This window comes from Lepus europaeus, chromosome 9, assembly GCF_033115175.1.
Source record: "Lepus europaeus isolate LE1 chromosome 9, mLepTim1.pri, whole genome shotgun sequence".
Lineage (NCBI taxonomy): Eukaryota > Metazoa > Chordata > Mammalia > Lagomorpha > Leporidae > Lepus > Lepus europaeus.
Window position 1 is genome coordinate 100,843,955 of NC_084835.1, and position 12,569 is coordinate 100,856,523.

General features: G+C 36.3%; 1 protein-coding gene across 1 annotated transcript in view; it reads left to right on the top strand.

Annotated features, from left to right (window-relative positions):
- The window catches only part of DCC (DCC netrin 1 receptor), an 824,910-nt gene that overhangs the window by 494,841 nt on the left and 317,500 nt on the right, over positions 1–12,569 (top strand). The window contains exons 13-15 of the mRNA XM_062200029.1: positions 2,603–2,751; positions 4,468–4,606; positions 10,357–10,406. Of these exons, the coding sequence (XP_062056013.1) occupies positions 2,603–2,751; positions 4,468–4,606; positions 10,357–10,406 (338 nt within the window). The remainder of the gene's footprint in view (positions 1–2,602; positions 2,752–4,467; positions 4,607–10,356; positions 10,407–12,569) is intronic.

Below are 12,569 nucleotides of genomic sequence, written 5' to 3' on the forward strand. Positions count from 1 at the left end.
TAATTTTCTTTGTGGAACAGAGTTTTTCCTAGAAATTATTCATTTCCAGAGGAGTACTGAAAAGTCATGCTTTTTTTAATGTGGATTCTGCATTTAAATATATATATATATATATAAATATATATATATATTTTACAGGCAGAGTGGGTAGTGAGAGAGAGAGACAGAGAGCAAGGTCTTCCTTTTTGCCGTTGGTTCACCCTCCAATGGCCGCTGCAGCCGGCGCTTCTCGCTGATCCGAAGCCAGGAGCCAGGTGCTTCTCCTGGTCTCCCATGCGGGTGCAGAGCCCAAGGACTTGGGCCATCCTCCACTGCCTTCCCGGGCCATAGCAGAGAGCTGGCCTGGAAGAGGGGCAACCGGGATAGAATCCGGCACCCCAACCGGGACTAGAACCCGGTGTGCTGGCGCCGCAAGGCAGAGGATTAGTCTGTTAAGCCACGGCGCCGGCCAAAATATTTTTATTAGTATAAAGAGAACAGATGTCTTGTATTTCATAGATACAATTTTAAGAAAGTAACTACCTTCCCTCTCTTACCCTTTAATGTCCTCTCCCTTCCTTTCCTTTATTTTTTCCTTTAATTTTTGTAATAGCATTCTTTAAATTTACTTTATCATCACAGGCTTAATGCACCACTAATCATAATGTTCAACAAATAAAAAGTAGAAAGTCCATGCTTCCACAAGTAGAAAAGGGCTATAAATAATAATCAAATCATAAGATACCAGTTTCATTGTTACACATTTTTTATATTGTTCATTAACTAACACGTATCGGAGAAAATATTTATATTTTGGGGACAGGCCTATTTCATTAAGTATAATCTCCAATTGCATCCATCTTCATCTAAAAGTCAGGTTTTCATTCTTTTTATGGTTGGGTAGTATTCCATCATGTATATATACCAAAAAATGTCAGTCAAAAGACAGTTCTTTGGGAGCAAGTATTCTACCTGTAGAAGAAAAGGTATGGCAAAAAAGTTACTGAGAGGCAAGACCAAACACAATAGAGATGAATTGGAATGGAAGGTATCACTGTGGAGTCATGAAAATGTTATATGCACCTGTCTGTTTAAGTATATGTTTGCATGTGGATGTAAGTGCATGTATATGTACGCATACATGCGCATGTTTCTTATTTCTGCCACTGAAGGACCCTAGAATTAAGGACAACCAAGAAATAACATATATAGCATCTAGATCTATATCTTTAATAGTATTTCCCGGCCGGTGCCGCGGCTCACTAGGCTAATCCTCTGCCTTGCGGCGCCGGCACACCGGGTTCTAGTCCCGGTTGGGGCACCGGATTCTATCCCGGTTGCCCCTCTTCCAGGCCAGCTCTCTGCTATGGCCCGGGAAGGCAGTGGAGGATGGCCCAAGTCCTTGGGCCCTGCACCCGCATGGGAGACCAGGAGAAGCACCTGGCTCCTGCCATCGGATCAGTGCGGTGGCCATTGGAGGGTGAACCAATGGCAAAGGAAGACCTTTCTCTCTTTCTCTCTGTCTCTCTCTCTCTCACTGTCCACTCTGCCTGTCAAAAAAAAAAAAATAGTATTTCCCACTGAAAAGAACCAGAAATCCTTGGAGAAATGTCTGATGGCAAAGCTAGGGGAAGATCAACATGAGTCTGGAAGATAGGAGAGGTCTTTATAAAGTTCTTAGAAAACAACAATATTTGTTCCACTTTTTCACAGAGTTTCTGAAGTATTCTTTATCATGCCAGAAAGAAAAGAATGGCTCTAATAATTGATGGTCCATGCCACAAGGACAGAAGAAACAGGCTAGAGGCCTCCATGATAAAATCTGGGACGATTTGAATGTCAAAAAAATTAAAGGCAGTTATTAGTTTTAGACCATAAAAAGGTGGGAATCCATGTGTACTTCAAGAGTATAGATATATAAATAGAGAGAAACATGGATTCTTGATAATATAATCTGAAATTTTCTGAAATGAAAAGACACCTGGACACAAGTATTTTGGACCTGTGCTAATTTCATTAGTAAGAAAATTATTTACCCTTTTTAAGCAAAGTAATAGTTATGAAAGAGCATGTAATATAGTGAAGTGAAATTGAAAATGAAATCCTAAATTTTTATTTAAATGACCCAGAATCGGGAAATATTTTTAAAGTGTTGACACACAAAAGACAAGTTGTTAAATTATGTTTTCCTGTGCTGCCTGTTTAGATTATAAGTAGAACCATAATGATATAATTGTATTTTCTTTTTTCCTTCTGCAATTATTAGCAAAATACAGACAATGATGTACTAGCATAGTGAAAAATTTCCCAGGTTGAGATTTAGCTCCAGAATTCTCCTCTCTTTCTGTCATTATCCTAGTCATTTATACACTTTGACATATTTCTTTGTAAAATGGAAAAAGTGATTTTGATTAACATAAGCTTTATTCTCCATTTTAAACTTAAGTGCTTCTAAAATCATATTTTCCATTTGTGTTTTATGTAATTATTTCTTATATATTTATGTTACATATAGTTATAAAAATAGTGCATGCTGCTAGAATTTCCTTGAACTGTAGGAGATGTAATTTTGTTCATCCTGAGAAAAGGAACTCTTAACCTAAACAATTTATTTTGTGTGCAGTGCAAGTGCCAGGGCCAGTAGAAAACCTGCAAGCTGTATCTACCTCACCTACCTCAATTCTTATTACCTGGGAACCCCCTGCCTATGCAAATGGTCCAGTCCAAGGATACAGATTGTTCTGCACAGAAGTGTCCACAGGAAAAGAACAGGTAGGTCATGGAGAGGGCCCCACTACTGCTAACTATTGGTTGGTTCCAGGACTAGAACGTAAGAGACCTGCAAACTCTCGATAAAGCTCAATGTTTAGCACATTCATTGGATAATGAATAAATTATAAAGTACTTGTCATTGGGAACTGTAAACAAGTATATTGATTTCTGATGGTGATAGATGCAAAAGGGCACTGAGGTGAAGTCAACAGAGAGGATGTTTCTTTCTCCTTCAAATATGCAATGACATGAGCCCGTGTGGATGTAGGTAGCCGTGTTTGTGTTACCCACTGGTCACAGAAGGCATTTTCATTTTCCCCAGTTATATGAAGGGATGATTTTGAGGGATAATGTTAGCCATGCTGCTTTTGTCTGTCTTATGGATTGGATATTATTTCTGTCTTCTGCCCACAATTAGGCTGTGACCTGTCAACGTTCATCATTTTCAGTAGAACTTAGTCTTAGAAGCCATGGCCTGGAAATGCAGTGGAAGATGGCCCGAGTGCTTGGGCCCCTGCACCCACACCTGTCTTCTTTTGCCTTAAATGTTGCTTCTAATCCAAGGTTACCACAGACACTTGAAAAGAGGCAAATTAGTTTTTCATGAAAAGGAAGAGTAAACAAGTCTTTAGGGAGACATATGAAACTTGACACCTGCGTTTTTTGACATGTATATGATGAATGAGAGTTTGACTTGCAGACTCTCAACCTCCTGTGAAGATACAGGGACAAGCATAGTTACATAGGAAAGTTGCCTTCAGGTATGGGGTTGAGACCATGTGCTAGGAAGGCTGTCAAGGTCAAGGGGTTCTTCCTGCTCTGACATAGAATGAATATTCAGGAATATTTATTTTAAAAATGTTTTGCCAGAAATAGTTCAGGTCCCTTCCCATGTCAAATCATAAAGTAAGCATTACAAGCGTTTCTCCTATGTAATCATGGCTTCTCCTCTTCCCACTCTTCTCCCTCCTCTTCCTACCTTGCTTGTCCCCACACTGTGTTTAGCTCTTATTTTCCAACTTTCTATTCCAGCCACTTTGCTGTATATTTTAGCTCTTTCAGACTGCATTTTGCCAACCCATTTAAATAAATTCAAGAAAGCTGTTATCAAGATGCAAGTCTGGAAATCATCTGTTTGGCTACATGATGGGTCTTCCAGTGGGGGCTGGTTCTGAGTTCCTTGGTGATTTCTACCTTCAGTGTTTCATAAACTGCAGCTGTGAAGTGCTGAGAACAGGCTCAGTTCACTTCACAGCATCTGGGAAATAAAAACTGTGACAAAATAGTGGGCAGTTGCAAGAGCTGTGGGTATACTTTGTCAAGTGAAAGGTGAAATCTCCGGTTCCTTGGTGAACTGCTGCATTCAGGGTGCAAGAGCAAGTCTGTTCCTGCAGACCTACAAGCTGCCTTCTGCAGCTCAGGGTTTGCTATGGCTGGAATCACCCACACCACCCCATAATTTGGGTGCTATTAAACAAATTGGAACTTAATGACTGTAAAAATAGTGTGGTGCTGTTTTAACAAGGAGCCTACAGAGTAGTTTGGGCTTTAGTGGGGGACACCATGCCACAAGTTAGATTTTACAACTCATTATAAGGCTAGAGTGTGGTTTTGTGAATGAGAATCTAATATCCATGCGCTGATTGCACAGAATGGCTGCCATTTCTGCTTTAATGTGTTTCCTTAATAGCAGTTTTTGGTGTTTTATGTCTCCAGAATATAGAGGTTGATGGACTCTCTTATAAACTGGAAGGCCTGAAGAAATTCACGGAGTATAGTCTTCGATTCCTAGCTTATAATCGCTATGGGCCAGGAGTATCTACTGATGATATAACAGTGGTTACGCTCTCAGATGGTAAGTTAAAAAACAGTGAAACTTCTTGAATACAGTTGTTATCATAGCAAAGTACGATTGCTTGTGTGTCATGAATGCCATGTCAAGGCTTCCAGTCTATACTATATTGTCATAAGTTAGAAATTTGACTAATATATCCATACTATCTATTACAGTCCGATTTAAACTTTCTGTTTAAACACACACACACACACTGTGTCAGGGTGCACAAACAAATAATCCTCAAAGGGTGACTGTTCCCTCAGAGCTCAAATTAGTTTTGTGTACATGTCTATTTCTTTTAATGCTCTAATACAAACTCATCTCTTTATGAATGTGAACCAGTTTATTATATTGTCCTGTTTTCTTTTTTTTTCCAAAGTACAAAAATGATTAATAGTGTAAATTATAAACAATCCCCCTAGACATCTGCAGGTATGAAAATATATCAAAAGAACTTAGGCCAAATGACCCAGCATTGAAAGTATTAACACTGAACATAACGTTACATACATGAAGTTGTATCTTTCATGAGAAAAAGAAAGAGTAAGCATTTCCTTCTTAAATACCATAATGAGAGGAAGAAATCTTAATGGAAAACATGCAATTGACAAAGTTGTGACAGGGGACACTAGAAATTGAAAAAAGAGATGGTGCTGATAATTTGGAAAACAATTAAAAGGAAGAATAAGTGTAAGATAATGTAGGAGAGGAGGCCAAAGACACTAAGGCAGATACAGGAATGTAAAAGATACCTCTGTGAATATTAAAAAAAATGAGCTCACTCCTTTTAGGGATGGTTTCAATGTTGGTGTATCTAATTCTGTAAATCATTGATCTTTTAAATTTTAAAAATGACTTGCTACTCTCCAATTTATGTATCAGTTTTAATCTGCGTGAATATTTCACCCAATGTCAATTAAACGAGTGAGGACAGTGTGGAGCATTCAGGAGTGATGCTCACTTGTAATTTCAATTTAAAAATGTATTGTGTATATAACACCAATTCAATGTCATATTTTAATGCAATTCTTATACCTGCTCATGTGATTCTGTTATTTAAGACAGAACAGAGTATTTATTGGCAGAATAAATTACTTCACAACTTGTAATTATAAAAATAAAAGAAAAACAAATGAAAATGAGTCTTTTGCATAATTTATGTAGATTTCATTCACACTCTGAACTGTAATAGTGTGGCCTTACTCTCCACATTGGTTTTAAATGTCGTAAGTGAGAAAGATAGAGTATTATTCATTAATCTGAGAATTATCTTCTGGAAGCATTGCAGTGTTTAGGACTTAGAAAATGCCTGTCACTGGAGAAAAGGGTTTCATGAAGCCAACTCCAGTGCGAAATGAACACTGATTCCTTCTATTGGAAGCGTTTGATTGGAGACGGCAGGGACACTATGATCCCCTGGAGTGGACACAGTGACCCCATCTACTCATCTTGAATTCATCTCTTTAATTTCTAACCAAAATTTGTGCTGTTGGCTTCTATTTCCTTAGTATCCATTTCCCTTCTCTCTGCTTCAGTCTGTGCTGTTCATGTTGAGAGCACACATCATTTAGATCTATTTCATCATGTATGATGTGTGATAGTGACCTGCCTCCCCATTTTGTCCTGCAGAACTCTTCTGTTTTGTTTTGTTTTGTTTTGCTTTTGGGATGTTGTAACAGGTGGGTGTTTTGACAATTAAAGGAGCTAATACATGGGAACATGTAAAAGAACACATAGTATACATTTAAATGTGTAGTAACTATCATTATGCCAATGTCTCTTTCTCATTATGTCACATACTTCTAAATATGAGACATAATATGATTTTCATTTCTGTATTCCTCCTAACTCAGCAAGTATCTAATGAATTAATCGTGCATTTCATGCAAAAATTGTACCTGGATTTATATGTAAAATCATATATTTAGGACTTCCCATTTGTGTGACTAATTTAATATATCACTCTGCTCAAATGCATCTGTGTTATAGAGAACATCATATTTGTTATATGCTATAGAAATCCTTATCATAAAAGCTTATATTGAGGCAGAGAAAAATGTAGAAACAAAAGTAAGTGTAAATAATTTCTGAGCTAATTACCCCAATTATCTCTTTCTTCTGCTAAGATACCTATAAATATTTTTGTCCAGATGAGCTGTCATCTCTAATTTAGCTCAGCTCTAAGTGTTTTTCTAGATAGAAGCAATTGTTCATTCACATTTCTCCACCTAGTGTACCATTGGTTTGCAATGGCTCACATCTTCAAACCAACAACAATGGGCAGCACAAGAATTTAACTCGTCTGGCTAGTTATGTGTTTTTTAGTTTATTTTTTAAACACTGTCTCACATCAGCAGCAGCTCTTTTTGAGTGAATTATTAGTTAGGCATGTCTGTGCTTGCTTGCCCAGTGTCCAAAATCAGAAGGACCCAATTTCATAACCAACATAACCATAGGAAAGTCCTTATTACTTTTTTTTTTTTTTTTGAGTGGATAGTGAGAGAGAGAGAGAGACAGAGAAAGGTCTTCCTTTTTGCCATTGGTTCACCCTCCAATGGCCGCTGCAGCTGGCTCATCGTGCTGATCCGAAGCCAGGAGCTTCTCCTGGTCTCCCATGCGAGTGCAGGGACCAAGGACTTGGGCCATCCTCCACTGCCTTCCCAGGCCATAGCAGAGAGCTGGCCTGGAAGAGGGGCAACCGGGATAGAATCCGGCACCCCAACCGGGACTAGAACCCGGTGTGCCGGCACCGCAAGGCAGAGGATTAGCCTGTTAAGCCACAGCGCTGGCCCCTTATTACTGTTATCACTAATATTTGCTGAGTACTGGCTCATACACAGCTGTTTTGGGCATTTGAGGGGCAAATCAATGGATGGGAGATTTTTATATATGTCACTGTTTCTGTTTCTGCTCTTCAAATAAATAATTTTTGAAATAAATTGTATTTTAAGGAGAAAAGTATCCTTATAAAGCAATGAAACATCTTAGGAATAGTAATAAATAAAAACCAGATAAACATGTATTATTCTCACTTTTTCAGGTTTCCAACTAATTATATACGTATATATATTTTTTCCTCTTAATAATACAGAAACACATATGAGAAGTAGGGAGTGGGGTATAATAACTAACAATACAGTACAATTTTGTTTTATTTTCCTCCCTGGCATATCAAGAATAGTCAAGGTGCTAGCAATGGGAAGAAAGAAAATTTATATCCTTAGAGGAACATCTCTATTGTGATAAGTACTTTTAAGAATTTATTATGTTGGCTTTAAATCCCTAATACTGAAAATAATACTGATGCCTGTAAAATAATGGTGATTGAAAAGATAATATATACAAGATACTTCAAAAAGTTTGCGGAAAATAAAAAACCAAAGGAATAAGTCTATTTTAACATGAAAAAGTTCTGAAAGCCATGCATAGTTTTTCATGACATGCATTTCCTGTGAACTTTTGAAAATATATCTCATATTTATTTTTTCTCAATGTATTTTAGGAAATGAGAAAATAATCACTAAAAATGTTGTTATGGTGATATTTGAGGGTTACATTTAAGCTAGCTCAGAGCTAGCTCAGAACCTAGGACAAAGTACATTTTAATCTAACATCTTTCCTGCAAACTTCAGTCACCCATCATAAATGTGCTTTCATTTTGATATTATTTAGTTGGTCAAATAAAGTGGTATAATACTATTAGCAACTTATAACATGATATGTAAATATTACAATGTCATGTGGACTATAATTTAGAAATATCCTTTATGCCTATGAATTGACTTATGGGCCAAGTATTAGCCGAACAGTTAAGAAACTGGTTAAGATTCCCACATCATACAACAGAGTGCTTGGATTTAATTCTGGGCTCTGACACCTGAGTCTAGCATCCTGCTACTCTAGACCTTTGGAGGTAGCAGTGATGACTCAAATGACTGGGCTCCTACCATCCATATGGGAGACCTGGATTGTGTTCCTTGTTCCTAGCTTTGACAGTAGCTGTTGCCAGCATTTGGAGAGTAACCCAGCAAATGGGAGCTTTGTCTTTGTCTGGCACTCCCTCTGCCTCTCAAAAAAATAAATAATTTAAAAATTGATTTATCATCACTTAGCACTAATATATTTCTGAAATTTGCCTCCAAAAGATGTCATATTTCAGAAGTTTCTGAAATTATATGATATACAGAATTTATACCTCAATTTAAAATTCAGAATTGCAATTTATAACTCAGTAAGTATATTTTATTTAACTAAAAAATAAAATATCTCAATTTGAAAAATAAAATTAGAAAACATAACAAAACTTGAGGCCCAAATCCTGAATATGGAGTTTTTATTATACCTCATAAACTTTCTACTAATTAACATATTCATTCAAACTATTTACTGAGTCTGTGCCATGGGCCTGATAACTTTTCTTGATACCAATAATGCAGCATCAAATCTAACAAAATCTTTGTCCCTATGGGGGTTATATCATGTATTTAATTTAAAAAATAATATAAACTTGCAACAGGTAAATGCTAAAATACTTTCTACATTATGGGATATTTTTAAAGAATACTTAATAACTTAATTTTTGCTATTAATGAATTTGGTCATTCACTCATTAGTTTGGTAACTATTAATTGAATGTCATTTTTGAAGATACAAAGATTAATCAGATGTGGATCATGCAATCCTAGTGACTGCTTTTCATAAGGTAAAATCAGAGTAAGGTATGAGTAAATTCAGGATAATGTAGACATATGTCCTATATATACTATTACAAAATATAGGTATTGTCCAAGACTTAGAACCATGTCAAAAAATGGCACTTGGATTCTTGAAAATGCCAAGAAAATTTCATTTCTATTAAATTCATCAATTTGTCATATGTGAGTAGGGACTACTCATTTTAAAGTTTATTGTGTTAAGAATTTATGAAATACTGTTCCCATTTCTTTTGTGGGAAATGAAGTTTTACTTTATTTATGACTCATCCCAGATATGTAGAATATTTCCTCACAGTGAGTGCTGTATTTGTATTACTTACATGGTAGAATTTTCATTTTTGATACAGTAAATGTTCATTACAGGTATTGGAAAGGAACCTACATATGTCCTTCCTTCTTCCACGGAATAATAAGAAAACTAATATGCAGGCAAAAGCAATGAAATATAGAGAAAATCTACAAAGAAAAAAAGAACTGCTCCTTTGTTAATAGAATTGACTTGCCAAATGCTATTTTGTAACCTGCTTTCATCCATGACTCACAAGTTTAATTGTAGATAGCTAACACCGAATGGGAGGTATTTTTTCTTTTTCCTATATGAAGACATAATAAAGATTGCATTAAAGGAATTAAACAACCTGGCTGACCATTAGAGTGACATATTTCATCATAAAACCATGCCTATCTAGAAATGCACACTATCATAAGGCTTTAACACCTCTCCAGGAAGCCTCCTGCATGTTTTTATTGGTTTCTCTGGGAAGGTTTTCACAAGAAAGCTATAATTAAATGGCGGGATTTGGTATTACAGCAGGTGCTCTTTTGCCTTAGTGTTTGGGGACTCCCTAGATGGATAACTAAATGGCCCACCAAGTGAGAAAAGATAAACAAATGCAGTTATTTTTCATCTCTAAGAAAATTTTGAAGTACCACCTGGGTTAAGCTACCTAATTATCCTTATAAACTGTGAAAAAGACACACTTTATCTTTTTAAAGTAGGTTTGGAGTTTCAAGACTGGTAGTAACCCTCACACCTGGTTTGATTTCTTTTAGTGCCAAGTGCCCCACCTCAGAACGTCTCCCTGGAAGTGGTGAATTCGAGGGTAAGTCAACCAAATGCTCCTGACTTGTGTGCCTTTTACTCACGTGTAACTTCTGCTCACCAACACACCATCTTCAGCATAGGTTGGTCACTTTCATGTCAAGAAATGTTGCAGAAAAGCACAGAAGGTTGTGTTGGTCACATAGCCTCATACACCAGAATGAGGAATTTGTTTCCTCGTAGTGTGGTTGGTTTTTGAATGTTACAGTGGTGCAAGTCTCTTTTACCCATCTTCTCCAATGTAAACATCCTTCAGTACTGTCCAGTCAAAAGGGGTGGCATAAAGAAAGACTGTTTCTTCTCAGATTAGTTAGAATTGAATATTGCTTTGTCATTCTGAGTCTTCTTCTCTTATAGACATCAGAGGTTCATTGGTTCATTCAAAAGGTCCAGTAAGATTATCTTCATGAACAAGTGTTACCCAGTCATTAATGTCTGCCTGGCTATGACTTTCAAAAGAGTTTAACTTAGACTAGGGGTAGCTGTGGATAAATAAGTAGGCTAATGTCAGAAATCTGTCTTCTAGAATAATGTCATTATTCCAGGTGCGCCTTAGTGTTGAAAATAAGTTGAAGCCCAACAGTAAAATGGAGCAAACAAGAGCTGGGCTGGTGTGACCCTGTCATTACTTCATTGTGTGTACTGTAGGCTCAGCTTACTTCTCAAGTGAAGCCGTTAGCCAGAACGGTTTCTGAACTCTGGGAGGCTGCAGGAAAATTATGCATCACAGAGAAAGTCATATTCTTGTTTTTAATCCTAGATTTCTCTTTTAATAACTGGTTGTGGTGTTGACAAAGTTTCCAAGGACATCAAACTTGTTTCTATATTCAAATAGTGTGAATTGTCTAAAATAGTTATTGCCTTCCTTAGCTTATCATGAGAGCATAACATGAAAATTCAATCTATCTTAGTGTCAGTACTGGCTACTTCATTCCATATACAATTCCTTGCCATATTTTGTAGAAATCTATAATGAAGTCTTGTTTTGTGACTTTAATCAGATTTGCTTCTGTCAAAAAAGCTCATTTTTTGGAGCTAGTGAAATGTCTCTAAAATTATTATCTTATATTTTTGGGAACTAAATTGAATCAGAGCCAGTAAAACAAATGTAGAAGTAGAATAGAGAAAATAACTGAACTTAGGCAGAAAAAAAATGAGATAAATAAAATAATCAAAAGTATAATCAGAAAAATTCAACACTTTTATTTACAGCACCACTAAATGTTAAATGGATGTGCCATTTAAATTATGAAATTTTCAAGTCAAAGGCAGGCCAATTCTTATAATTATTATATGTTGCTAATGAATGCAATCTGGAAATATACTGTAGTCTCTCTTGTTTAATGACTCATTATTGTTAGAATCTTCACTCTGTTCCCATCTTCCCTCTGGTATAGAAAATAGAAATTGATATATAGACTATTTTGTGTTTGTGTGTTCAGGTAATCTAAACATGCATCCCAGCAAAGGGTGAGTGTTTTCTTCTGAAGTGTGAATAAGGCATTATTGAATGACTCTGAATACTGATGATTTTTAATATGGAATTACTTTCTTCTGAAAGGAGAATACTTAGATTGCAGTATTAGCATATCTAAGTGATTTATATCACACAAACACACACACACACACAGAGTCTTTACATTTCTATACTTGCAATGTTGGCAGCAAGCAAATACAAACATTCGTGCTTCTGTTCTCTTGTAGTTGATCTATGGAACATTGCACTCCTAGAAAATTTAACTTGTTCATTAACTTCCAGAATGAATACAGCAAACTCAGGCACTGGATACTCTTATTTTCTCTTCCATTCTCTCTCCCTCTGTTATCTTATTTCTCAGCTTCTAAGGAATTACTAATTATGTGTTTTCTTGGATTGCTATCAAGAGAAAGAAATTGGATGATCAAAACATTGTTTTCTTTCACTTTGAATATGTTTTTTTCAGAAAAAGGCAAAATATTATTCTATTTTAATATTCTTTTGTTTGAAACAAAGGCAGAGTTCACAGATATATTAATACTTACCCCCTTAATAGTACCATTTCCAGGAACAAGCTTCATTTAAAAAGAAACATGAGATGGGCCTTTGGCACAGTGATTGAAAAACTGGGACATCTGCAGCCTATCTCAAAGTGCCTAGGTTTGAGTTGCAACATTCATCCTCATT